The sequence below is a fragment of the Phyllostomus discolor genome, chromosome 13 (genome assembly GCF_004126475.2).
Source record: "Phyllostomus discolor isolate MPI-MPIP mPhyDis1 chromosome 13, mPhyDis1.pri.v3, whole genome shotgun sequence".
Lineage (NCBI taxonomy): Eukaryota > Metazoa > Chordata > Mammalia > Chiroptera > Phyllostomidae > Phyllostomus > Phyllostomus discolor.
Genome location: NC_040915.2, coordinates 6,235,806 through 6,262,072, shown reverse-complemented (window position 1 = coordinate 6,262,072; position 26,267 = coordinate 6,235,806). Strand labels below are relative to the sequence as shown.

Below are 26,267 nucleotides of genomic sequence, written 5' to 3'. Positions count from 1 at the left end.
GAAGAGACTTCTGGCTCTTCCACCCTCTGCTGCCTGGCGTCTACTCTCCGGTTTCCTGTCCTCTTCTCCCTGAGTCAGCTGGTGCCAGCGGCGCCGGGGAGGACCGTGTGCACTGTATGTACACATGGTTGGGCTGCCGGAGCACTGTCCTTGGTGCTGGACGGCTAGTGGGACGTGCGTGTTTTGAGAACAGGCAGGAGTGTTGGGAAGAGGTGACCTTGAAATCCAGGTGTATCTACACTTTTTTCCAAAGAATGTGCAACAGGGCTTCCTCTTTTCGGTCACAGTGACAGGGACAGAAGGTGTCCAACCCCTCAGACAGCAGTGTGTCCATTTGTGGCACTGGGTGGCCGCGTGGCCATTTACTGTAGCTGTGAGGTGCCACGTAAGGTTGTGTATAAGGATCATCATTCTCTCTGTCCTCAGAGACTCCTGTGATTCCATGTAGCTTCCTGTGACCTCATGTGACCTCAGTGAGCATCCTGTGATTACAAGAAACCCTCAAAGCCAATCTTCCCACAGGGCAACTAGAAGGACAGGAATCCCCAGAGGGTCTGGGCACGATCTGGCCTAGCTAACCCCTTTGCTAGACACTAGAAAAACCTCACCCCCTCTTTCCTCACTGCCTTGCAGGCTTGGCACCCAGAGGATCCCGGTGTCCGCAAATCCGAGTCTTCAAAGAGGTCTGCGTCAGCCGGCAGCAGCCCACAGGCACGTGTGCCTCCTAGGACAGGTGACTGTGACCCCTCTGTCACTTAAGCCTGCCCTGCTATAAAAGTCAGGGTCGCGCGAGGTAAGAGTCGCGCATTGGTGGGGTGGACGCGGCGTCACGCTCCAGCGCAGGCCACCAGTGAGCCCCTCTTCTGCCGGTTTCCCCAGAACGCTGGATCCTGACGTTGGGGGCAGGGGCGGAGAAGGCCGGTCCGCTCTGCGGCCAGGCCCCTCCCCCGCCGGGGGCCTTGCGGGTTCCGCAGAGCCTGCGAGCTCCGATCGCCCCTGACCCGGGGCAAGACCAGGACGGGTGGGGGCGCCCTTGCAGAGCGCGCGCCGCGCCCTCCCCCTCCCCCTCCCGCTGAGACTCCACCGCGGTACGGGGAGGGGGCGCTGCGGAGCAGGGGGCGGGGGCTAAAAATACCCGGCAGCGGCGCGGCGACTGCTGGGGCTGCGGAGCCGCGGGGCTGTGGTCCGAGGAGGCAGTACCGGGCCGGGCCGGGCCCTGCTGCCCGACATGCTGACATTCTTCCTCGTATCGGGTGGCTCTCTCTGGCTGTTAGCGGGTAAGTCCCTCCCTGCCCTCGTCTGTTACCCCCAGCCCTGGCACACTGTGGGAGTCTTGATCCTCATTGGGGGTGAACCCCCAGCCCCAGCTGCCAAGCCGTCCCTTCAAGCCCTCTTCCCCCAAGCCGCCCAGGTGACCATCCTCCCAAATTCTGGCGGGCTCTGGGCGGGTTTGGTAAGCAGCCTGTGGGTCTGCAGAAATGAGGGGCCTTGCTCTCTGCGACCCCACAACAACCTCCCTCCGGTTCTCGTACCCCTACTTCCCCCATGGTGAGGACTATTCACAGATCAGACTAGGCCCTGAGCCCATTCGTCTTCCAAGGCCAAGTTCAGGGACAGAGTTAGTACATCCTTGCTTGTCTCTGGGGCCCGGAGGCTGAGGGTGTTGGTCCCATAGGTCCCGCAGCAGGTCCGCAACGTAACCAGGACTGACCCGGACTTCCTGATCTCGGTAAGGGGGTCTCTGGGTCTCCTCACGACTCCTCCTTGCCCACCCCTTGGCCAGAATACAAGGTTTCTGTGAAGCAGGGGCCCTTGGCTCTTCAGCTTCGCCCAGAGTTCATGTCCCCATCCGCCTTCAGGAGTCAGCCTTCACCCTGAGATCTCTCAGGAGGCTGTGAGGGCCGCTCCTGCCCTCCCCTCCCTGCACAGCCGGGCCCCACCGCAGTTCTTCGTCCTGCCCCGCGCTCCACACTGTGAGCCCCGTTATTGCACTGAGGGGTCTCTGCCCCACCCCCACCCCCCCATGGGCAGGTTCAGCCTGACAGTGTATGTGAAATGCCTGAACCTCAAACTGGTCCTGCCCAGAGCACACGCTCTATGAATGTTCGTGTTTACTAGTTTACATTCAAATAGCAGCATCAGAGGAAGTAATAAGGTTCTTTTTGAGCCAAAGAAGAGGGAAAGTCGACCCTTTTGGAATCCTACCTGAAACTTGGCCTGTTATTTATTATTCACAGCAAATCCTAACAGGTTGCTGGGCTTTCCCCTTTTTACTGACGTGCAGAGGTTAACTGACTTGTCCAGTGTCACATGGATAATACCTGGCAGACAGGGTTCCATCTGAGGTTTTAACTGATCCATCGTTGCTTGTGCTCAGTGGTATTAGACCTAAAATCAGAAAGCTGGGGGGCCAGGTCTTCATCTCTCCCACCCAGCACCCAGTGCCCTGAGCTGGGCCCCAGGGACACCTCCCCTGAGCGGGGATGGGCAGGCCTCTCTAATCCCCTTCTCTCCCTAAGCTCCTTCCGTCTGCTGGTGCCCAGAGCCCGTCTGCCAGTGTCCGTGTAGGCCACTCTGGGCCTGATGTGCTCATCCCGCAGGCAAGGTCAGGGCTGGAGCTGGGGTCAGGGGGAGGGGCAGGGGCCGTTACTCAAATGACTGCTATAGTATCAGCCTTTTGCTGCTGCATTATAGGACCTTTCTCCAGAGTCAGGACCCCTTAGCCCTACCCATGGGAGGCTCCCACCCAGCTGGGAGTTGAAGAGCAGCTCTCAGGAGCCTAGGTTGTCTGTGGCTGTGGGGAGGTATCTGAGGGCTATAGGGCTACATGTGCCAGGAGTCATCAACAGCCTGTGAAGTACAGCCCCTCAAGTATGGGGTCCCTGTCTGAAAGCAAGGTTTAACAGTCACTGACTCAAACTGGCCTGGCCCGCTCCATGGTGGAGCGTTTCCCAGAGGGCTCAGGGGCCTCCCCGAATGGGGAGGCTGCCCACTGGGGGGCTGTGCAGGGGCCTTGGAGCGGTCAACTCCTGTGCAAGTGGCAGCTGCCTCCATGGGAGCCAGACTTCTTGATGCAAACAGGAATTTCCTCAAAGATGCCACACTTGGCCTAAGACACTGAAGCTGGTATGTGGCATTCGTTGGAGAGAACACCCCAGACACACATTGGGGCATTCCCAGATCACATGTCCACTTTGCTGGGGTCTTCGCCTGGGCCCCAGCCCTTCTCCGGGGGGTAGAGGGGCTCCTGAGCTAAAACTGAGAACATGCTCTGCCATGCGGCTGCCACAGCCCTTTGGCTCAGACAGAACAGAAGACCCTTAAGATGATGTCACCCTTCAGTAGAGTTATGTACTTTTTGCCACATCATCTGGCCCTAGAGAGACAAGGACTGCCTTCAAGGGGCCACAGGGAGAGAATGACAGATGAGAAGGGTGTCAGGGAGCTGCCCTGGAGGAGGAACTGACTGCCTGGGAGAGGCGGCCATATGCTCTGAGCCCTCGAGAGCAAGGGCTGCGTCTGTCTTGCTCCCCACTACGGAGGCCAGCCCACAGTCCTCCTGTGTGTTGACTAGTCAACAAGGAAACAGATAATGTAGGACCAGGCTGAGTCAGATGCGGTGCCTGGTCTCAGTGCTGTCAGCGCTCAGAGGACCATGGCAGGATGGGCTGACTCTCTGCCTGTCTATATGGCACCATCGTGCAAAGTTGATGAATTTCTAAGAGGGCACCCCTTCCTCCAGCTGATGCACCCCCATGCCCTTGTACAGGGTCCAGTCTGCTCAGCCATATACCTGGCCAGCAGGGACAACTTAGTGGACTTTTGCAGCATAGAGGATGTTTGTCAAAGGCAGGGAGGCCAAACTCCAGGTAGAGAAGGTCATGCCAGCAAAGGTGTGCAGGAAGAACCATGGTGGGGGTGGATCTTCAGGGTCTTGTGACTGGGGAGCCTAAGTTGTGGATGGAGAATGGAGTCTGGATAGAAGCGGGGCCCTGGCTTTCATCTAGGAACAGAGAAGCCCTCCATGTAGCTGCGGTGGCCAGGCGAGCCAACAGGACAGAGTGCAGCCTGGGGAAGCAGCAGGAGGCTGTTGTGATGTGCATGAGACTCAGTGTGGCCCAGGGGTGGCCCATTTGAGGCTGAACCCCAGGAAGGGGGAGTTAGGAGGCCCAAGTGTGACCCCTGGCGGTGGCCCTGGTGGCAGAGTCTGGTATGGCAGCCCTCTGGCTGTAGGTGTCCAGGGCAGGTGCAGACTTGCACAGCCTGGCTCAGCTTGGCCCTGTCGGATCTTCCTGCCACCCTGGATCCCACAAAGGTGAACTGGTGTGATGTCTGAGACCATGCCAGGGGTCCCAGGGAAGCAGCTAGGACCTTGACAGATGGTGGGGCTCCAAGCAGAACAGCTGAGGACATGCCTCACCAAAGCCTGAATTTGCACAGGGCGCACAACTCTGTGGGAGAATCCTGACCTCAGCACCTTCTCACCCTCCCAGGCCTGTGGTAGGAGGATACAGGGAGGTCCCAGTGAGAGCACACGGACACCAGGGGGCAGCAGAGCCAGCCCATTCTGCTCTCAGGCTGGTTTTCTGTTCCTTGTGATTGTAGGGACTCGAGGTTGACCTTCAAAGGCCAAATTTGGCTCATCTACAGCCCTGGTTGGCACCCCAGGCTGTCCGCTACACACAGCAAGCAGGATAAGTGAGCATAAAGCTCTGGCTTATTTACAAAAAGAGGCAAAAGTTATGGGTGTTTGTGTAGCAGAAGCTGCACTGCGTGAGCTTCTATGGGAGGCACTCAGATGTTCACTGAATAAAGCACTGTGGGTGCGGGAAAGTTTCCTTTATGGTGAAGTGTTGTAGACAGGCTGACTTGGCTACTCGTTCCCTGAGCACCTACCATGTGTCAAGCACTGTGCTCTACGATCCCCCAAGCTCTCCTTCAGTCTTCCCCCAACACTGTCATGCTGTTGGCCCCATTGAATAGATGAGGCACTAAGACACGGGGAGGTTCAATGTGAAACAACTCCTCGGTGCTGTGAGCCAGACACCATTCTCAGACTTCAGTCCAGGGAGGGGCCACCAGGCACGATCAGGTAGCATCTGAGCCCCTCTGGCAGGCTGTCAGTGGTCACAGACAGGGAGGGTTTAAGAGAGGATGGGTATGATGTGCCAAGAACAGGGGCTGGCACATGGGAAAGGACTCACTGAGTATCAGCTGAAGTTATAACAGCGTGCGCTGGGTCTTCTTGAAAGCGGGTGAATGATTCTGACCTGGAGAGAGAGAGTAAGGAAAGAAAAGGCATTCCAGGTGGACAGACCTGTGTGAGGAAAGGTTGGCTGTAGGACCGGTGGAGACCGAGGGACATATTCTGCTTGGCCAGTGAGGTCTCCAGGGCTGGGCTCTGCAGGCTCTGGAATGCCAGGCCAGGCAGCACGGGCTTGGTTCTATGCAGTGGTTGTGTCAATGACCACAGCCCAAACTGGGTATGCAGATGGCCAAGGTGACACTGTCCCTGTGCCCCACAGGCCACATGTATCCCCTGGTGGCACACCTTCCACTGAACTACGGTGTTTGGTCTCCCCAACTAGCCCTTTGACCTTCTTGAGGGCGGGGTTCCAGATGTCTGCTCTCTGTATCTCAACCCAGGCACACAGAGCGAGTCGGTGTTAACTGCACCCATGAACGATACGAACAGTTCCCTGAGAAAAGTTGGTTTTGTTTTATTTATTTTTTGGTAGATGCTAAATTTCTTTTTTGTTGTTACTGTTCTATTACAGTTGTCCCAATTTTCCCCCATTGCCGTCCCCTTCCCCTCACACCCCCATTCCCACAGTCAATCTCCACCCTGTTGTCCATGACCATGGGTTATTTATACTTGTTTTTTAACTAGGCCCTTCCCCTTCTTTCCTCCCTTATTCCCCTTCCCCCTCCCCTCTGGTCACTATCAGTTTGTTCCTTGTTTCCATGCCTCTGGTTCTATTTTGCTTTCTTGTTTTGTTGATTAGGTTCCACTTATAGGTGAGATCATCTGGTATTTGCCCCTCACCATCTGTCTTATTTCACTTAGCATAATGCTCTCCAGTTCTATCCATGCTGTCACAAAGGGTAGGAGCTCCATCTTTCTTTCTGCTGCATAGTATTCCACTGTGTAAACAAACCACAGTTTTTTGATCCACTCATTTACTGATGGGCACTTAGGCTGTTTCCAGCACTTGGCTATTGTAAATTGTGCTGCTATGAACACTGGGGTGCATACATTTTTTTGAATTGGTGTTTCAGGATTCTTAGGGTATAGTGTCAGCATTGAGATCTCTGGATTGAAAGGCAGTTCCATTTTTAGTTTTTTGAGGAAATTCCATAGTTTCCCACAGTGTCTGCACCAGTCTGCACTCCCACCAGCAGTTCCCTAGGGTTCCCTTTTCTCTGCATCCATGCCAGCACTTGTTTGTCGATTCGTTTATGATGTCCATTCTGACAGATGTGAAGTGGTATCTCATTGTGATTTTAATTTGCATCTCTCTGATGGCTAATGATGCTGAGCATCCTTTCATATGCTTATGGGCCCTCTGTATGTCCTCCTTGGAGATGTGTCTGTTCAGGTCCTTTGCCCATTTTTTCATTGGATTGTTTGTCTTCCTGGTGCTGAGTCTTATGAGTTCGTTATATATTTTGGAGATCAAACCCTTATCTGATATATCATTGGCAAATATGTTTTCCCATACAGTTGGTTCCCTTTTCATTTTGCTGATGTTTTCTTTAGCTGTGCAAAAGCTTTTTAATTTGATGTAGTCCCATTTCTTTGTTCTTTCCTTTTTGCCCCTTGTCCTAGAGGACGTGTCAGTGAGAACATTGCTGGGGTGGGGGGAGATATCTGACATTTTCCTGCCTGTGTTCTCCTCTAGGACTTTTAAGAAGAGTTTATTTTAATACCAATGTGTTTTATAAGCTGTTTTCTCACCACAAGTCAACCAACAAACAAGAGATCTTGAGTCTGCTCCTACTAAGTGCCAGGCTCCATGCCCAGATGGGCACCATTGCCAATGTGCTGGAAGCAGTAAGGGAAAGCAGGTGTGAACTCCTTGCAGGCAGGGCCCAGGTCAGCCTTCAGTGAACAGCCCTTAGTGCTGAGAACTCAGAACAGAAGGAGGACCCCCAGAAGTGTTTGATGAATGAATGAATGCATGCATGCATGAAAGGAACCTGCTGCTGCAGGGTGATTGGTTTTGTGGATTATAGTCTTCTCTGAGGATGAGATCCTGTTGTTTCTTAGAGCTCCAAGTTTTCATTCTCCCAGTGTACTGGGAGCTCTGGCCAAGTAGAGCTGAAAGGAGGCCGCAGTGAAGGTCCAAAGCTCACTGGATGGCCTGGTGTGATGGCCCCACTCCCTGCCTTGTCCTGGCCAGAGTCCCCACTAACCACTCACTGGGCCGCAGGAGGGGATTGCTGTGGACGAGATGCCACTTTGGACCCTAGGGGTTGTCCTCCAGCCTGCCCAGGGGTGCTCCTCCATTGTCACCTAGCCACTCTCAGAGCCCATGGGCAGTGTGGTCATTCTCACACCTAGTTCCTTTTTGTGGCTTCTGATTCATGGAAGGCTTGGGGTCTGTGACATGCAGAAGTGGGAAGATGAGAAGTGGGCTAGGACAGATTCGAAGCTGAGCAGAGCTGAACTAGTGATGCTGAGGCCCAACCTGTAATCTCAGAGCCTGAAGGATTTCAAATCCCAAGAAGTCCCACCTGCTCTTCCTAGAGACACCTTTTTTTTTTTTTTTTTTTTTTTTTTTTTGCAACTGCTCCTCCAAGCATTTTGCTGAGAGATGTCTGTGGAGAGTTGGGGGTGGCTAGCTTCTGATTCGCCATCTGCCCATTCAGGTGTCCTGCATTCTGAGATAGCTCTCTCCTGGGGCTTTGGAGCAGGAGGCCAGGCCAGGAGAGTGCCAGTGAAGGAACAATGGGCATCTCAGTTTCAGACCCTGGGATAAGTAACTCTGGGCTGGCACCTATTGGGCCAGAAACAGACCTAGTGATGAATGGCTGTTGGAGGAGTGCGAGAGAGGACAGGTTGAATGGGCTGCTCTGGGATAGATCCCACTGCCCAACCACATCAGGGGCCCTGCCTCACTTGCAGCGCACTGCAGCCAGGCCCTGCAGCCCAGAGCTGGGCCCCCAGGGACTGGGCAGCAGGACTGGGCAGCATTCGGCCCTCCTACTAAGTCCTGTTCTTGCCTCCAGGATTGTCAGGGAAAAGACCCCCCTGTGGGGCTCCTGCTGACCACCAACTGCTGTCCTGGCCATGGCGATAAACCATCTGGGCATTGTCCTCAGATCCTGCCAAATAAGCAGAAGGGCCACTGGGAGAGACTGGGAGGTCAACCAGAGATAGGACAGCAAGGCCAGCTAGAGGCCACACAGCAAGGATAGTCAGAGATGGGGATGAGAAGGTCATCAGAGCCGAGACAGAGCAGCAAGATGGGCTGTGGGCCAGCTAGTGAGGCTGGACAGGGAGCTTGGCCTGAGGTGGATGGCTAGGCCCCATTGGCCAATGAGAGGAAGGCAGTTATCGGCATGGAGAAAGGGTGCTCATTTGGGACCCATCCAAGCCTGCAGTGACCCCTTGACTTTGAGAGGGACAGTGCTTCTGGCCCCCTAGAGCTACCTGGACCTCGTGACCCTACTTAATGGCTGGAGAACTTTAACAGTGACAATACCTTCCAGCAGATGGGTTGGATGTGATTCTCGGGGGGACACCTTCAACTCACCCATACTTAGCCCCCCACCCTGCCTGCAGGCTCTCCCCACAAGCCTGGCTCTATTTCGGGTGGTAGGGGGACAGGGAGTGTGGGGGGCCTACACTGGCCAATGGCTGGAGGAAGAATTGGATACGTGTGTCTCTGGTATCCTTGCCACGGTCAGACAGCAGGCAAGACCGTGGCCTGTGAGGCCCGTTCTCCCGCCCCTCCCTGGGCAGCTCCGTGAACTCTCTGTGCACAGTGCGTGGCCCTGAGGAAAGAGGCAGCGGAAAAGTCATCAGAGGTGGGCCCTTGCTTTGGACGGAGAGGCTACAGAGGCTGCTTTCCTGTGGGTTGCAGGAAGTCTGTGGAGTGTCCACCGCAGGGATCTGCGGGTTCAGAATCCCTGTGGGTTCAGAATCCCTTCTGAAATGGTTTGGTCCCAAACTGCCTCTCAGGCTAAACCGTCATGCTGTGTCATTGCCTCCTGTCGGTGGGAGTCTGAGTAGCACCCATGATCCACAGGCTGCATGATTTGTGCTCTGGTTGGGGACAGCTCCTGGTGGCCCTGGGGCATCAGCAAAGTAGCATTTCTGGCTCTGAAAGTCTGAACAAGACTGAAGTCTGACCTTGTCGTGGCACCTCTGTTGAGGATGGAGTCCAAGTCCTGGAGTGTTCCAGAAGCTGGTGATGGTGCACACCAGGCTCTGGGGGGGGGGGGTGTGTGACCACAAAGCCCACTGCCTGTGTGGAGATGCTGGTGGCTGCAGCATTGTGGGGACAGGCAGAGGACACGTGTGGCCCCCGTTCCTGAAAGTCCACTCTGTGTACTGCAAAGGCTATTGTTCACCATCACATTTTCCTTCTCGCTTCTTTTTCTCTTTTAAATAATATTTTATTTTTGTTTTATTTTAATTATTGATTGGTTGATTTTTGAGAAAGAAGAAAGGAGAAACATGGATTTGTTGTTCCACTTATTTATGCACCTGTTGGTTGATTCTTGTATGTGCCCTGACCAGGATTGAACCCACAATCTTAGCGTATCGGGACCACGTTCTAACCAACTGAGCCACCCGACCAGGGCCCAATTTCTTTTTCCATGTTCACCATCAACACCATCGTAATGACTGATGTTTCCTCATACAACAAAAAGGTTGCTACCTCAGACATCCAGGATTACTTTCGAGAAGGACGGAACGCACAGAGCAGCAGAGCGGGCTCTCTCATTTCTTGGCCCACCCCTGCCCAGAGGCAGCACTTCCCTGGGGACCACAGAGCCTCCAGCCCCCTCTGAAAACGTGGTGAGTTCAGTGAGAGTCCAGGTGGTGGGTGCTCTTGGTGGGTCAGTGTGAACAACGTCCACCAGCCTTCTTGGGCCAGCCAGGGCCTCATTTTGCTTTGGTCTGAAAGAGATTTTTGTTTTCCGGTGAGAACAGCCTCAGCCTGGCCAAGCCCGAGCCAGGGCAGGAATACAAACCCTCCCTGTGACAGCCCAGAGTGGAGAGGTGCAGCCTGCCAGCAACAGGCCCTCCCCTGCCTCTCCTGGCCTCCGAGGGGTCATTTGCATATTTCCCATTCACCCTGGCCTTGAAAAGGAGGCCTGAGTTCTCCCCGCTCCCTGCCCAGCGGAGGGCTGAGCTGCTTGAGCCTGGCATTAACCCTGTAGACGCCGTGGGGTCATACTGGCCAACCACAGGTCCTGGCCAGAGGGCAGTGAGAGGCAGTGGCAGCTGCCTTGTGGCCCGGCCTCCAGAAGGATGATTCAGGAGGTGGCAGAGTCCCATTGACCAGCTCAGCCTTCCACTGAACTGAGAGAAATTCAGGCTTGTCTATTCTTGTGTCATTCAGAAGAGGAATTTTGTCCAAGTGTGGGGAAGCTGGAACGTTAAGCTGTATCAGATTTGCTAGAAAATGTGCCTATAACCAAAAGCAAAACTCTCTTTCTCTGCTCATTGTCTATTCTACGAAAAACAGATGACACCTGGAATGGTTGGTGGGTGAAGGACCCATGCTGGTGCCTGGCTGCCCCAGCCATCCCTTTGGCTGGGATCTAGGGGCAGGGCTTGCCTGGGGCACTTTTACATCCTGAAACCCCTGGGTACAAGGTCAGGTGAGCTAGGGGTGCATAAGCTTGTGGCTGTGACTTCAAAGGCATGAGGCACATAGAACCAACCACAACCTTTTTCCTTCTGTAGCTAAATGGCAGCCTCCCGGCTTCAGCTTCCTGCCCCTGTTCTCAGTGCGGCCAGGCCCCTGCAGCTTCCCAGGAGCCCTGTGTCTTACAGGCTCTTCCTGTGACTTCACAACCCACTTCAGCCACTCTGTCCCTGTGTCAGATCCCTCCTTCCTATTGTGCTCCTAATCACCCCCTGCTCCCAGTCTCTGACTGTGGGTGGGCCTCAGGCCCTGTCCTTTGTGCCTTCTTCCCCAGCAGGACGTCCCCAGGTGCTGCTGTGCGAAAAAGCGAGCAAGAGCAAGCAAATTCCTGTCCTGTTCCCCCCTGGCTCAGGGGTCCCAACCAGACCTGCACAGGACCCTCTCTACTTTAAGGAGCTTCCCACTAACTGGAGGAAGTCACATCCTGTGTCCCAAGGCCTGGCCACCTGCAGTCGCTCTGAGAGCATGGCCCTGCCAGGAGCAGTCCATGTTCCCTTTCCTGAACTTGAACCTGTAGGGTTTGCAGTGTGTCCTCAGTCTGGGCCGGTGGTGGAAGCGGATTGCTGCTTCTGAGGCCAGCACCCTGGCAACCCCAACTGGACTAGCTGGCAGGGAACAGGGTCGTGTTGCAGTGCCAAAGCTTGGCTGTCTGTACAGTGGGGCCTGGCCAGGGGGTTTCCCTGTGCTCATGGGTGCCACAGGCCTCGCCAGCGTCCCAGCACTGTGCCTGCTATCCCAGGGCTTGGTGTGGAAGGAGGGATGATGAGGCCAGGGCTCCTCTGCACCATCAGTCCTGGACATTATACCCCAGAACATTTCCAAAGGGAATACTGCCACCATCGTGGCCTCTGCTGCTCCTCTTTGCTCTGAGACTTTTGTTGGGCCTGATTTGTAGCAAGAACAACGTTTATCTCAGAGCTGGTGAAAGACACTGTGTTTCTCTTTGCTCCTCTGTCCTCAAGGCTATTTATACATTTCAGTTTCTGAAAGTGTTGTTTGAGCCTGGCTTCCCGGTACGGTCGTCATCATGTGGGCCTCTGGTCCCTGACCAGGTCTTAGGGTGAGTGAGACTCTTGAGAAGTGCCGGCATGACGATGGGGGGGTGGGGACAAGGGGCGGTGGAGGTTGCTTCCCACACCTGATGAATTGTTACAAGGAGGCATGTTCCCAGCAGGTTCGAGCTAGTTGGGACAAGTGGCCCTGGGTGGTGGGCAGGCACAGTTGGGCCTTTTCACATTCAAGGGGCTTAATTGAACCTGCAGTTATAACCAGGTCCCTCAAGGAGGCTTGGTGAGGAGCCACTGTGTAATCGAGCAGGGCTGGCTCGGAGTCCCATCTGCCCTGGGGGATGTGCAGCCAGGCTCGGGGAGGCTCTCAGCCCCAGCTCTGCCCGGTTACTTGTGGTTCTGTGACTGTAATGAAAGCCCAAGGGGAAGATGGAGGGAAAGCCCCCTGTCACAGCTGAGGTCAGCGTGAGTGGTCCGTGTGTGCACGGGGTGGGTGCCAGGCCGCAGGTGGGCTGCAGTGTTTGCGCCTCTGCAGGTCCACACCACACAGGTGTGATGGTGAGATCTGTGCTCTTTTTAACCCAGTGACAGGGCCACACGCCTCCTGGGGCAGAGCTGCTGTGGTTCGGTGGCCCCTGTGCAGGTTTCCCTCGGCCAGGGCCTTGGTTGTGGCCAGTGGTGTTTTCTGCCCCAGGAGCAGCCCTGGGGAGCATTAAGGGATGCTTTTGTTTTAAAGATACCTCTGAAGATGTCTAGAGAAAAACAGGGACCTGCCCAGAAGGCGGGGAAAGGGCTTTGTGGGCCAGAGGTGGGCCAAAGATGGGTCCTCAGATATTTGTGGGCTTTGAAGCTTCCTCCAAGTGGGCTGGGGGAGGCTGGGGTCTGGAGGCCCGGGGAGGCTGGGGTCTGGAGGCCCAGACAGGCTGGTGCCAAGTTCCCTGAGGGCTGCTGGCGCTGGAAGCTGTCCTCAGGTGGTGGAGTGAGCAGTAGAAACTGTACCAGCCCCAGGGAAGGTATTGTTGCAGGGCCCGTGGGCTCCAGAGTTGCCACTCAGGGTGTGCAAACAGTTCTCAGGAGGGGGCTCAGGGCCAGGCCACACCTGGGATGGCCTTGCTGTAAAGGAGATGCATTGGATTTGGGTGGACAGCAGTGGCCTGGTTGTGGAAGGCTTGGAAACGCCCACTGCGGGTAGGACCTGGGGCAAGGGGTGAGCTAGGCTCTTCTTTCATTTTGTAGCAGTAGCCATCTGGTGCCTACTGTGTGCTCAGCCACCTGCTGGCCATAGAAATAGGCGTGAAAGTAGGCCGTACCTGATCCCCAGCCCCATCCCTCACCCTGTGGAAGCAGACCTTGCAGGCGTGAGGCCCTGGGAGTGTCTGGGACCTCAGCGTCCTGGTCTGTCTGCTAGACGTGCTGAGGGGGTTCAGAGCTCAGGTTTGGTTCCAACAGGCCCAGGTGTGGATTCTGGCTCCAGGGTGGCTGTGCGCCTGGCAAGCTAGGAAGACAAGTCTCCTGGCAGGCGTCAGGGAGGGAGGGCTGCTGTGTGAGCCCAGCACCTGGTGGAGATGAGCTGGCATCTTCTACCTGCAGCCCCTGCACCTTGGTCCAAAGGGCCCCCACTACCCAGAGCCTCTCTGAGCAGATGCTTTATCTGCAACTGTGTCAGTTTCCTCCTCTCAAGTAGACTGGCTGTGACCTTGTGGGGGTGGGGAGAGAAGCAGTCCCTGGGAGGGGCTGGAAGGCATGGTGCAGGCCTGCTTCAGCCCCAGAGACCCAGTGTCCCCGCCCGCTCCCACTCCTCCCTATCCCCTCAGTCGCCGCTGGCGGCAGGTCCCCAGCCTACAGCCAAGGCCCTGGCCCTTAGTCAGTGTTGCAGATGGATATGTAAGGAGGCTAAGCCCTTAAGCAACCCACCTGGCAAACTCCTCTCCAGCAGTAAAGGGGGTGCAGTGGCATGCAGTGGGAGTGTGAATTGAGACTCCTGCAACTTGGCAAAGTGGGGGTTAAGGCTGGGCTGCTTGGCTCTGAGCTGCTCTGAGCCAGCCCCGCCCAGTGTGCAGATGGAGGGAGGGCCCGCAGGGCCCTTGAGGGGCCAACAGCTTCTCTTAGAGCTGTTCTGTGCCCGGGTCCTCGCCAGACGCTCCCAGAGCTGCCAGGGAGCCTCTGCCACCGCTGCGAAGGCCTGCAAAACCACCACTTCTCAGAGTAGGTGGCGTTGCCACCTGCTGTCCCCAGGAGGGCGGACTTGGGGCAGGGCCTGCGCCACTCCTGTGCTTTGATCAAGATGTGGTGAGCTCTGTCCCTGAGCCCCACGCTCCCTCTATAAATGGAGGCTGGCACTAGTGGGACCAGCTCAGCTGCCTCCACAGTGCCAGGAACCCGCTGGAAAGGTAGGGTGTGACTGCAAGGACTTCTGCAAGTTGTCACTGTGCCCTACGGGCTGGCAAAGAGATGGAGGAGCCGCTTCAGCACACTACTATCTACTGAGTGTTTCCCTTTCTACGTGCCGGACACCGTACTCTGTCCTTGGACTTGTTTGAGATGAGGCCCAGAGGGGTGAAGTGACTTGTCCAAGGTCATACAGCTATCAAGAGTCTGAGCCAAGATTTGGACCCAGGTCAGTCCAGCACCAGCACTCCCCCTCAGGCCCTTTCCCTAGCTCGTTTGCTGGGGCCCGTGGGCCCTAGCAGAGATGGTGATTATTTCCCCCAGCCGCTCACTGCATTGAGCAGGTTCTTTGATCATCTGGTGGCGTGCCTTGTGCTTCCCTAATTTCCCGAAGGCCTCCAGCATCTGCAGAGACCCAGAACCCTGTCGCCAGCACCCACACCCCGCTCCAGGCTAACCGACACAGAGGGAAGCCCAGGCGATTCTAAGCGGGGGCGGGGGGGAGTCTGAAGATGGTGGAGGGCCTTGTGCTGGCATGAGGAGTTTGTGCTTTTGTCCTGAGGTAGCAGGGAGCCACGTGGGAGTTTTGAGCAGGAGCATGATATGGTCACATCTGAGTCTCAGGAAAGTGACTTTGGTACCAGTATAAGGACCGATCAGAGCCTTATACTGGTACCGGTGAGGAGGCTGCTCGGGGCATCGGGGCTGCAGCGGGTGGCCGCACCAGGCCCGGGGCTGTGGGGGTGGCACGAAGCGGGTGGGGCGAGTGCTGTCGGGCTGTCGAGCTAGACCGTGCAGGGCTGTGTTGGGCTCAGGAGGCTAGACCAGCAGCGGGCTCCTGAAGCCCAGCCGCAGGCCCAGGGCCATCTCCACAGGGACTGCACTCTGGGTGGGACTTGGCCTCTGTCGCTCTGCCACCCTGGAGCCACCGTGCTTCCTGCCAGGGCCCTCTTCTTCCCATCCCCGCCCTCCCTGGATTTTGAGAGCTAAGACACTCAAACCCACCCTGCGTGCGCTGTGAGTCAGCAGAGGACATGGTGAGGGGATCCCAGTGCCCCCAGCCTGTGCCGCCGCTCGGGATCCCAGACTGGCCTGTGCCGGAGAAGAGGAGGCCAGTGCCTACCTAGGGCTGGGTTCTCTGCTGAGATGGTGTTTGTAAACACTCACAGCCGCTCACTTGGCAACAGGACAACAGTAGCACCACTGAGTCCCTTGGGTGTCCCCCCTGTCCCCACACCCCAGGCTGCTACAACCAGGAGAGCCTCCCGGGCATGGAAGGTAGCTGTGGCTGGGACCCCAGGGACCACCAAGCCCTACCACCCTGGTCAACAGAGGGGGTGTGGAGTTCAGAGGAAGCCAAGGCCCTGTGAAAAGATAAAATGAGACCGGACTCCCAGCCCTAGGTTTTGCCCTGCCCCTTGCCACGGGCTTGGTGGTTCAGGCTGGCTCTGAGGCCCGTGTCCTCAGAGGACCTGAATTTTTAGCTCTGCCCTAGAATGGCTCCCAGGTCTGAAGGGAATCTCAGGGTAAAGGCAAGTAGCCTTGACTCTGATAAGCAATGAGCCTGGAAGAAGAACACCCTGGGGTCACTGCCCAGCCAAGGGGGAGGGTGCTGGCCCAGTCAGCCCAGACTGGCTGCTGCCACTTCCAAGATATCCGTTGTGGTGGGCACTGAGTGGGAGCCTGGGTCGAGGGGAGTGGGTGGCCAGGCCCATTCCCCCTACCTTCCGTTGCCCCAGGTGAGTGGGCTTCCTGGGGCAGAAGAACCTGGCCACGAGGAGATGGAGAGTTCTCGATGTGAGTCCAGGAGGGAGCCCATCCCTAGAGTGTGCATGGCAAAGGACAGGGACTGGTCTGCCCGGCTCGGCCATGCCTACAGGCTCTGGTGGCCCAGTGTGGTACCGTGGCCCCTGCAACCGGGGTTGGGCCCTGCGGAGCAGCTCTAGAGCTGGCTTGTTGTTGGTTCAGCAACGCTGCAGAGGAGAACTGGGGTTGTGGCTGTAGGTGGCGTGAGATTGGCTGGGCTGGGGCCATGGCACCATGTGAGGCCGTGGCTTGGGAGCCTGCGATCTGGGGCTTGAGTCCTGGCTCCCTCACTCACTGACCATGTACCTGTGAATGGCAGGTAATTTCTTCAGTGGAGTCTCCGTTCCCCACATTATAATGAGTCCAGGGAGCTGCTGTGAGGATCCGACAGTGCAGTGTGTAGGCAAGGGCGTCTCAGGCCCCAGGAATTCAGGAAGTTGAGGCAAGTTCTGTTCTTCCCTTTCCTGGGGACTGTGGCACTTGGGTGACTTCCGAAAGCTCGGCATGTCTGGGAGACCATTGTCAGACTTGTGGCACTGACCCCTGTGTAAGATTTCATGGGCTCAGGATTTTTTCCTCAATAGAATATTCAGTTTACTAAGTGCTCAATGACCTCTCTCAACCCGGCCTTTGTGTACTTGCTTCCCTCTGCTTGGGACACCCTTTCCCCTCCATCCTTCAGTCTCTGCTAGAGCCTGTGCTGAGCCTCCATTTGTGGGTCAGGCACCTGTACTGGCTCCCCAGGCCTGACCACAGCCCACACCACACTGCGCAGCACTGCCTGCTTCCTCCTATGTCTTCCCCATGGGACTGAGGGCAGGCCCCCTTGTGGCTTATCCCAGTGCCTAGCCCTGAGCTGGATGAGAGTGGGGACCTGTAGGCGATTGCATGGGTGGATGAGTGGATGGATGGGTGGGTGGTTGGGTGGATTGACTATGGGTAAATGAATGGCTCTGGCCATTCGGGACTGTGCTCTGTGAAAACCTGGTGTGCTCTGCTACAGCTTAGGGCCTGTGAGCAACAGCCACACACCAAGGACTAGTGTAGTGAGGCTCCAGGATTTTCTCCAGGATTGTTGGGACTCTATAGCTGAGCTTCCAGGAGCTCAGCAGGGACTTCTTGGGGCTTGGCTTCCCCGCCTGTTGAGTCCGTTCTGCCCATTAGAGGAAACATCAGTTAGCCCAGAGAGCCCAGCCCAAGTGCTTGCAGCATATCTGGATCATCCAATACGTAGGAAGTCGTTTATATGATGGGCCCAAGGAAGCACGCTTGCCAACCAGGCAGGACCCTCCCCAGAGAGGTTTTCCTTGGTGGATTCACTATGGTCCCTAGCTGGACCTCTGTTTTGCCAGTGAAGAACCTTGATTTGAACCTACACCAGGAGTAGTTCCTCCCTGTGGGACGACCTTGAACTGATCCAGCTCATGGAGGCTGCTGGTAGAACAGCTTCTGGCTCAGGCACTCAGAGAGAATGCTCTCGCTGGTCTGGGACTCACTTTCTCTGCTCTCTGGGGAGCAGCCAGAGCCTCTGGGGAGCTGGTGAGTGTCCCCAGGACTCAGACAGCCTGTCGTGCTGTGTGTGGGGCATGAACTCCTGTGGGGCCACAGTGCCTGGGCCCAGCAGCCTCCTCGCTCTGACAATGACCCCTTGGCCACCCCTTTGGTCCTGGCATGCCTCTAACTGCCAGATACAGTACAAGAAACTTCACATGCCTGAGTGATCCTCTCCCCATTTTAAAGAAGGGGACGTGGAGGTCCAGAGAGGTGGAATATGCTCAGTCTTACATAGCTTCTAAGGGAAGGAGAAGGGACTCGGACTGAGGAGCATTACTAGCTTCCTCCACAGTGACTCTGCATATCACTGACTTCACCTTTGGTGTGGTGACGTTAACAATTTTGCACAAATACCATTTATCGGCATTTCAGCAGGATCGCTGCTCTCTCAGGGGTCAAGAAATTGCTGTTTGGCTCCTATCCCACGGCTGCAGAGTGGCTGCTGTTGGGTTTCTTACTGTTTCCCAAGAAGGGAAACCACAGCCACACTCCAAAAGGGCGCAAGCCGGTGAGGTGGGTGCCTGTGGGTGGAGCATGGTGGCCTGGAGCCCCGAGCCTCCCAGGGCTGGCAGATCCGAAGGAGTCAGGCAGCACTTCTGGCCTCAGGTCCTCCAGGGCAGTGACACCAAGGATAAAAGCCCTGGCCACCTTCCTCAGTCTTGGGCAAGGTTCAGGCCCTGGAGGCCAGTGAGCCATAGGTCCGTCCTGCCAGCACTGCCCCACTTCTCAGCTAACAGGATGCTGGTGGGGCCCCTGGGGTCTGCTCTCTCTGAACCAAAGTCAGTTGCCAGTGCTTCTCACAGATGTGCTCCCACTGCCTTCCCAGGGCATTTTCCATGCCCCCTGCAAGGCCCCCTGTGTCCTCTGGGACTGCAGTGGGTGAGCGTGGCCTTCTGATCACCATATGCGTGGCCCCCTGACAACCATATGCACCATCCTGAGAGACACTGGCTGCCCTAGGAGCACACAGCCACTTGGCTGAGCACTTTCTCTCTGAGCCTGGGTCCTTTCCCTTCCATCAGTTTGACACCTGCTCCTCTCTGCCATTGACTGGACATTAGCTGGTGGGACCCCAGGGAGGGCAGCACAGGCAAGGACAGCTGGGCCTCCTGGTGCCTGGGCTGTGGTGGGCCAGAGGCACAGTGCACAGCCAGCGTCTGGGCCAGCAGAGCAGTGACCGGGCCCCACCCTGCTTCTCACAGGAATTGCTCTTTGCAGAAAGTTGGTGCCAGCCTCACCTCTGGCCCTGGTACCAGAGGCCTGCTAACTTTGGCTCTGACTTTTCTTCAAGGAGAGCCCATGGTGGGTCAGGATGTGGGCCTGTGGAGACCCTGGCAGATAGGTCCTTGCCCTCACACCATGAGGGCTGGAGGTATTTGTCAGGGCTGCTCTGTGGGCTCTGACCTCTTGCCTTTTCTATCTTCCTCAGGATCTGGGCCTGGGGGCAGGAGCTTTGAGATGGAGTGGGAGGAGTCTGCACCCCTTCACCCCCACTCAGTCTGGGCACTGTGCCAGGCAGGCCCACAGCTATCTGTCCTCTCTGCACCCCAGGACCAAAGATAAGCACAGTGCTGTGACCATGCTACAGAGGCAGAGCACCTGGGCCCTGGGCTCAGGAGGTGTTGACTCTAGAGCTGCCAGAGCCCCTGGAAGATACAGAAGCAGCTGTCCACCATGGTCCAGGGCTTGAATGTGTGGTTCTCAAGAAAACTGGCTTCATGGCTGGCTGTCAGGTGTGACTGCTAAGGGTCCTAGCCTGTCACCTTCAAGGCGGCCAGCTTCTGGGATGCACTGTGTTGTAACAGGAGACCACACCCTTCTAGTCCAGGGCCTGCCCTGCAGTGTAGCTGGCTGAGGTCATTGTGTCACGTGATCCAAGACAGGTGGGAGGACACACCCAGGACCCCTCCCTCACCTGCCACCAGGTCTCCTCCCTCACCTGCCTCTTGTTTCCTGCAGAGTTCATTCTCTCACTTCTGGAGAAGATGCAGACACAGGAGATTCTGAGGATGCTGCGGCTGCCCGAGCTGGGTGACTTGGGACAGTTCTTCCGCAGTCTTTCAGCCACCACCCTCATGAGTGTGGGTGCACTGGCCGCCATCCTCGCCTACTGGTTCACTCACCGGCCAAAGGCCTTGCAGCCACCGTGCAACCTCCTGATGCAGTCAGAGGAAGTGGAGGTGAGCAGGGTTCCAGCAGCCAAGCTATGGAAAGTAGTGCACAGAGGACAGTCATCGTGAATGTGGAAGCAGAATCCTGGCTTCTTTGACCTGAGATGGCCCAGAGAGCTGTGGTTTGCCCTGGAAGCCAGACAGCAAGCCCCACTGGCCTTGGGTAGTGCCTCCTACCAGAGGCTCCTTTGCCTCTCTCAGCAGCTGAGCCCTGGGCAGAGCCTGACCTTGGCCTTGACCTGGGCTTCTAGTTTGCCTGCTTCTTGGGTGGGGGTGTTAGCTCATTGGTGCCTCAGCAGGAGGCCTGAGCAGGTTCTCTAGGGGCTGCCAGGTAATTCCCTTCCAGACTCGCCCTGGGCCCAGCCCTGGTCTGCTGCTGGGACTCAGAGCTGAGCCCACCCCAGTGCCTACCCCCCACTCCCCAAGGGGAAAGAAGGTACAGTGGCCCAGTGTGGGCAAGGGTGTTCTGAGCTAAGTCTAGAAGGACTAATGATACTTTTCTGTTAAGCGCATGGAATTTATTTTGCCATTTAAAAACTGCCTTTTCCTGAGCTTAAATTCTATTCATTGTGAATAGATAAGGTATTCACCCAGTTCAAGAGGAACAAAGGGACACGAACTGAGAAGCTTCCACCATCTTCTGTAGCCTCCCAGTTCTGCTCCCCCAAGAACCATGTTGACGATTGTCCGTGAGCGAATGTATAGATATCCACCCTCTTTTTCATGATGCCATGCTGCGTACACTGTGCAGCACCCCCACTTCTGCTCTGGGTGGTGCATCTTGCTGAGCATGGACACGGCAGAGTTTGGCCTGGCGGGAGAAGGCACAGGTGGAGATAGGGCCAGTCTCTCCGGGCACTTTTCCAGCAGAAGGAATGATGTGTGCCAGTCCAGGTGTGTGGCGAAGCACCTGGTGGCCTTGGGAAGTAGTGGTTTGTGTGTAGAGGCTGGTTGGTGGAGAGGGGCTGCAGACGGGCTAGCAGAGCGGTGACAAAAACAGCTTGGGTAACCTGGGTTGAAGGCCGGCTGTGCGTCTCATAGGCCATGTGGTCCTTGGCAGTTTCTTTGTCTCGGAGCTTCAGTTTCCTTAGCAGTCAAGTGAGTGAGAACAGGAGTGCTGCTCCCTGGGGTGGTGGCAGGGTCTGCTGAGGCGGTACAAAGCACTAAAACTAGTCGTTTGGGGTAAGCTTATCATGACCACTCGCCTGGGGAGGTCAATGAGGCCAGAGTCACAGGCCTGGGCAGGGGTGGGCAGTATGGAGGTATGAGGGGTCCTCAGTAGTAAGGGTTGAGCTGGGTTGGCTGTAGAAGGGTGGCTGTGGTGGGCAGGGGTGAGGGGGGATCTGGGGTGCCTGGCCTGGAGGTGATATGTCTGGACAAGGTCTAAGTGGGAGGGGCCTTGGGTCAGTGTGTGGGGGCCACAGTCACTTCATGGGCCTGACTGGGAGGACAGGCCATGGACACAGCTAAGGCCTCCCTTCCCAGGAAGACTGAGCCCTGCCCATCACCCGGGGCACAGGAAGCCAGAGCAGCTGCAGAGGAATAGGCAGAGGAGAAGGTAGGGGTTGAGGGGAGGGGGCCCAGGCCACGTGGGGCCTGGTGACATCTACTGTGTGCAACAGAGTGAGAAACGTGATTTGGATCATGTCACGCGCCCCAGCTTAGAATCCTCCCCTGGGTTCCGTTGCTCTCAGCCTAGAGGCCATGTTCCTGGCCTGCACCCACGGTCTCTCTGGCCGCCTCTGTTTACCACCTGGAGCTCCACATGTGGCCCACAGTTTCCTGAATGTACCTGTGTCTCTTACCCATGCACTTGCACTTGCACTTGCACTTGCTCTGGTGAGACCTCTGTTTCCTGCTCCTCCTGCTGCCTCCTGTGCATTCTTCAAAACCCAGCTTGGCAGTCACTCCCTAACACACACGTCACTTGAGCTCCTTTGCCCCTGGCATGCAGTCTCTTGCTGTCATTTCTGTCACCCTGAGTGCTATCCGGGTCTGATAGCGTGTGCCCCCAGCTTCCCTCATTGGTGGTACCTGGGCCCGGTGCTCAGGAGGCATTCCCTGACCAAACGGAACTTTCCATAGACAGTTGTGAGCCGCCTGTGGTTTTGAGTCTGGCTGTCTGTCTGATGGCTCTCACCAGCATTTTTCCTCAGCCCTGATGTTTCGAGAGATGGTGGCCACAGGCCAGCCCAGTGCGGCCGAATCATGCTCAGAGAAGAGGTAGAGCTGTGGTGCCAGAGTGTCTGGGTCTGGGGTGGCCTCAGCAGGGGTGGCATGGTGGCAGTGGAGGAGGCACAAGAGGCCCAGCTCCGCTCCCTACTTCACAACGTAGGGGGTGCTTGCTGCTGTCCCATGCTGGATCCACACCACCGAGGGCCCAGGAACTTGCTGCCCTGCCCCCTGCCCCATGGCCTTCTAGGCCTCTCTGTTTCTGGGAAAGTATCTCCACTTAGTCCTCAGACTAATTCTCACTATCATGTGATTGACGGATGGCACCCAAATGATTCTTAACCTAGGGTCACAGAAGCAGCAGGTAATGGCATGAGGAGGGCACCTTGGCATGTTGATCATGAAGCTGGGGGCAGCCTAACTCCAGCCCACTCTCTCCACTCCATTGTATGAGTGGGCCGAGGTGGTATGAAGAGCCAGTGACATCCTGGACGTCTGTGTATGTTGCTGTGGTGTGTAGGGGCTGTGGGTGGGGGGAGGCCAATGCACGGGGCCTGTGTGCATGAGCCAGGTGTGTGTGTGGATGTGGTGGATGCACACAGGTCAGGTATGTACAAGCCACATGTATGTGAACCTGAGTACAGGTTGTGTGTGTACAGGCCATGTGTGGCGGTGCACAGAACGTGTCCCAGCCCCCCTGGGGCGTGTATCCCAGCTATGCACAGCCCAGTGCATGCTGGTGCCCCCTCCGGATGCCCCTGCCTGCCTCAGCCAGCTTCCTGGCCTGTGCTTGGCTCATAGGACAGCGGTGGGGCCCGGCGGTCCGTGATTGGGGATGGCCCTCAGCTATTCACCCACTACTATGATGATGCCAGGACCATGTACCAGGTGTTCCGCCGTGGGCTCAGCATCTCAGGTGAGAGGGACCATGGGAGTGTGAAGGGGCTATGGCAGGGGTTGAACACGTTCAAGGGTAGGGGCGAGCCAGCATGGTACCAGGGGTGTGGCAGGTTAATGGTACCAGGTTCAGAGGAGAGAAGACACTCTTGGCTCTCCTCCCACCCCATCAGAGAAATAGCTGCATTATGTGGCCAAAGAGCTGTCCTCAGCTTTGCTCCAGCCCTGGAATGAACTGACTTTAACCATCTCTTAGCCCATACGCTGTGTCTCCCACTGGCAGGCCCCTGGTGAGACCTGAACCACCGGGCCACTGGCTGGCATGGTTCTGAACCCTGAGCCCCTGAGATGTTTGGGTGACCTGGGGTATGAGGCAAGGCAGGTGGGTGCAGAAGGGCAGCCGCTACCTCTGCCCAGTGGCCCCAGTCTCTGTGCTCTTGGGCTGCATCACAAGGTCACGGTGGGGACCAGCACTGTATCAGCCCCTATTTCTGGGGCTTCCGCCAGTCAGATAGGCAGGTGGGGGTGGGGCTGTACACTTGGCCCATGGACCACCCCACCATATGTGGTGTCCATCCAGGTGTCTGCTGGCACCCCCACCTGCCCTTCTCCCTTGCACAAGGCCTGCTTCTCTCTCTGCAGGGAATGGACCGTGTCTCGGCTTCAGGAAGCCCAAGCAGCCTTATCAGTGGCTATCCTACCAGGAGGTGAGTGCTAGCGGACAGGCTCCACTCTGTCTGCCCTTGCAGGCCTGGCACTTGGTGGGGCTTGCGGACACCCTGCTGGGTCTCAGGGGATCACACTGGCCTTGTCTGGCCTGTCTGCCACACTGCTGGCAGCAGCCTCATCGGGCTGCCAGACACCTGGGCGGGGAGTCAGGGAGGTCTCAGACCTGTGGGAGTTCCCCTGGTCCCCCCTCCCGCAGAAGACTCCTTACTTCCCCATCATTTCCCCATGTACACGTGCAGGTGGCCGACAGGGCTGAATTTCTAGGGTCCGGACTTCTCCAGTACAACTGTAGAGCAAGTACAGACCAGTTTATTGGCGTTTTTGCACAAAATCGACCAGAGGTGAGCATCTGCCTTGATTGGTTTTAGAAGAATCAGTGGAGTAGGGGGTTGGGTACCACAGAGCAGCCCTGCTCCCACTGAGCCCAGGACCAGTGGAAAAATGGAGGCCCTTTGTCCGTGCCACACCCTCCTTCCCCCTTGCCTTCATCAGGAGTGGGCATCCCAGCCCAGCTCCTTCCACACCCCACCCAGCCCAACACACAGCTGCTCCTTGAGCCGGAAGAGGGAGGGACTCTAGAAGTTGGCATGTGGCTGTTTGGAGTCCCAGAATTCCCTGGGGCCAGCATGGTCTAAGGGGCCAGGCATGAGCAGCCACACACAGAGCCCTGTCATCACAGGAGGTCAAGCGAGGACTCCAGTGGCCTGAGCCTCAGGGCAGTGCAGCCCTCCCATCTGCTCTGTGTTCCCCCACCCCTGCCCCACATGTCTCCACAGTGGATCATCGCGGAGCTTGCCTGCTACACGTATTCTATGGTGGTGGTCCCACTCTATGACACCCTGGGCCCTGGGGCTATCCGCTACATCATCAACACAGGTGAGCCCACTCAGCCCCTCCCTGCCGCTGGCAGCCAGCGCCCGCTGTGGCCTCTCAGGCTGTGCCAGTCATCTGACGCTGCTCGCAGCACTGTGCTTCGCTTTCATGGAACACTAGGGGCTTCCGATACAGCCCCTGCATTGGTTTCCCGAGTCCAGCTGTCTCCAGTTAGACTTCACCACAGGGCTCCTTCCACAGGGCCTGGCCACTGAGAAGGAGCCTCTGCACCACCCTCCGTGGGTCACTGCAGCTTGGAGCGGATGCTGGCGGTGGTGGCTGTCTCAGCCGACCAGGGATGATAGAGATTGAGCCCGAAGCACAGGGTGCTTGCAAACCTCTCTAGGAGATGTCATGGCCTTCCTCCCTGGGCTCTCTCCAGCCTCCCTGCACTCTGCTCCGCATGTAGCACAAAACCCAGACCATCTGTCTTACCTGTCACTTCCACACCGGCTGTGGCACACACAGACCGTGGTTCCGCTACCAGGCGTGTGCTGCCCACAGTCACTGCCTGACCCTCCCTGATGGTCCCTGCAGCTGACATCAGCACCGTGATTGTGGACAAACCTCAGAAGGCCCAGCTTCTGCTGGAGCATGTGGAGAGGAAAGAGACTCCAGGACTCAAGCTGATCATCCTCATGGAGCCACTCGAGGAAGCTCTGAAAGACAGAGGACAGGAGTGCGGGGTGGTCCTCAAGTCCATGCAGGCTGTGGAGGTGAGGGGCTGCTTCCGCCTGGGCTGTTTGCTGGGCCACAGCTGGCTGGCTGTCACGCCAGAGCTGCCAGTTATTGGCCCCTCTCGGGCCCTTGGGTGGGTGTCGTGGGCTGTCGGACCACACGAGGGTTGAGACAGAGCAGGCTTCACAGGGCTGGTGGCGGGTGACAGACTCAGCTGGCCTGCACAGTTAATGACACAGGCACTGACAGGTGTGTGGTGGCACCAGCCAGCCCCAGAGCTGTTCCCGCAGCCTCCACATTCCCAGCTGCAGCAGCCCATCTGGGCCTGAGGAGGTAGACATGAGGTCTAGGGGTCACAGAGTCGTTCTTACAGGTGTGTCCCAGACCCCCGGCACCCAGCAGAGCCGATTTTTCTGCTCTTGGCTTCCCCAAAGATGTCAGATTGGTGGCAGGTGGTGACCTGCTGGAGTAACACAAGACATTCTGGCCTCCAGGGCCTCAAGCCCTGCTCAGTAGCAGCTGACCCCATTTCTGCCTCATGGGATCCAGGCCCCTGGGCCCTCCAATCCCCCTCCTGCCTCCCTATCTGCTTCCAAATGTACCTACAACACTGTACACTTATACCCCGCCAGGGCTTTAGGGGCCACACCTGTGCCGACACCCCCATCTGCCCCCCCCAGTCCTGACTGACCCGGAAGCCCAGGCCACCCAGCCACGCTGCCCGAGCAGGCAATGCAGATGCACAGTGGGCACCTCAGGCCACCTCCCCCATGTGTGCTCGCAGTCTCTCCTCTGTGTGCCTCATCGCTCCCGGCCTCAGGCCCCCTCTGCAACTTGGGCAGTGGCCTTGGCCCAGATGTGTGTCTGAGGAGAGGCCGCTGAGGTGGTGTCTCCACATGGGCCGTGTCTGGGCAGTGAATCCTGAACTCTGGGCTTGGCGTAGGGGAAAGGCCTACTGTGCAGAGTTTATTTTGATTTTTTTTTGATTGATGAGAATTTTTGAGCATTTAAAATCAGTGCTTTCCTCTTCTAGGACTGTGGCCAACAGAATCATCGTGCTCCCGTGGTAAGGCTGCCCGTCAGCAGGTCTCTATTGAGCAGGGCGG

General features: G+C 56.9%; 1 protein-coding gene and 1 long non-coding RNA gene across 6 annotated transcripts in view; one reads left to right on the top strand and one right to left on the bottom strand.

The window, feature by feature from the left end:
• The first annotated feature begins 892 nt into the window (after nt 1–892).
• Nucleotides 893–26,267, top strand: part of ACSL6 (acyl-CoA synthetase long chain family member 6) — a 59,182-nt gene continuing 33,807 nt past the window's right edge. Inside the window, exons 1-8 of one of the 5 annotated variants that reach the window (XM_028528236.2) lie at nt 893–1,277; nt 19,601–19,821; nt 22,786–22,900; nt 23,524–23,588; nt 23,850–23,951; nt 24,387–24,486; nt 25,021–25,199; nt 26,195–26,227. In XM_028528236.2, coding sequence (XP_028384037.1) covers nt 1,229–1,277; nt 19,601–19,821; nt 22,786–22,900; nt 23,524–23,588; nt 23,850–23,951; nt 24,387–24,486; nt 25,021–25,199; nt 26,195–26,227 — 864 coding nt within the window. In that variant the 5' untranslated portion in view covers nt 893–1,228. Of the gene's footprint in view, nt 1,278–13,954; nt 14,511–19,600; nt 19,822–22,785; nt 22,901–23,523; nt 23,589–23,849; nt 23,952–24,386; nt 24,487–25,020; nt 25,200–26,194; nt 26,228–26,267 lie in introns of those variants that run through there. The other 4 variants (XM_036014676.1, XM_028528237.2, XM_028528239.2 and 1 more) reach the window with 4 other exon arrangements.
• On the bottom strand, nt 1,321–18,157 carry LOC118498021. The gene is made up of 3 exons (XR_004900543.1): nt 17,072–18,157; nt 13,873–13,880; nt 1,321–1,332 (listed from the first exon to the last, which is right to left on the bottom strand). It is a non-coding gene; the product is annotated as an uncharacterized LOC118498021 (long non-coding RNA).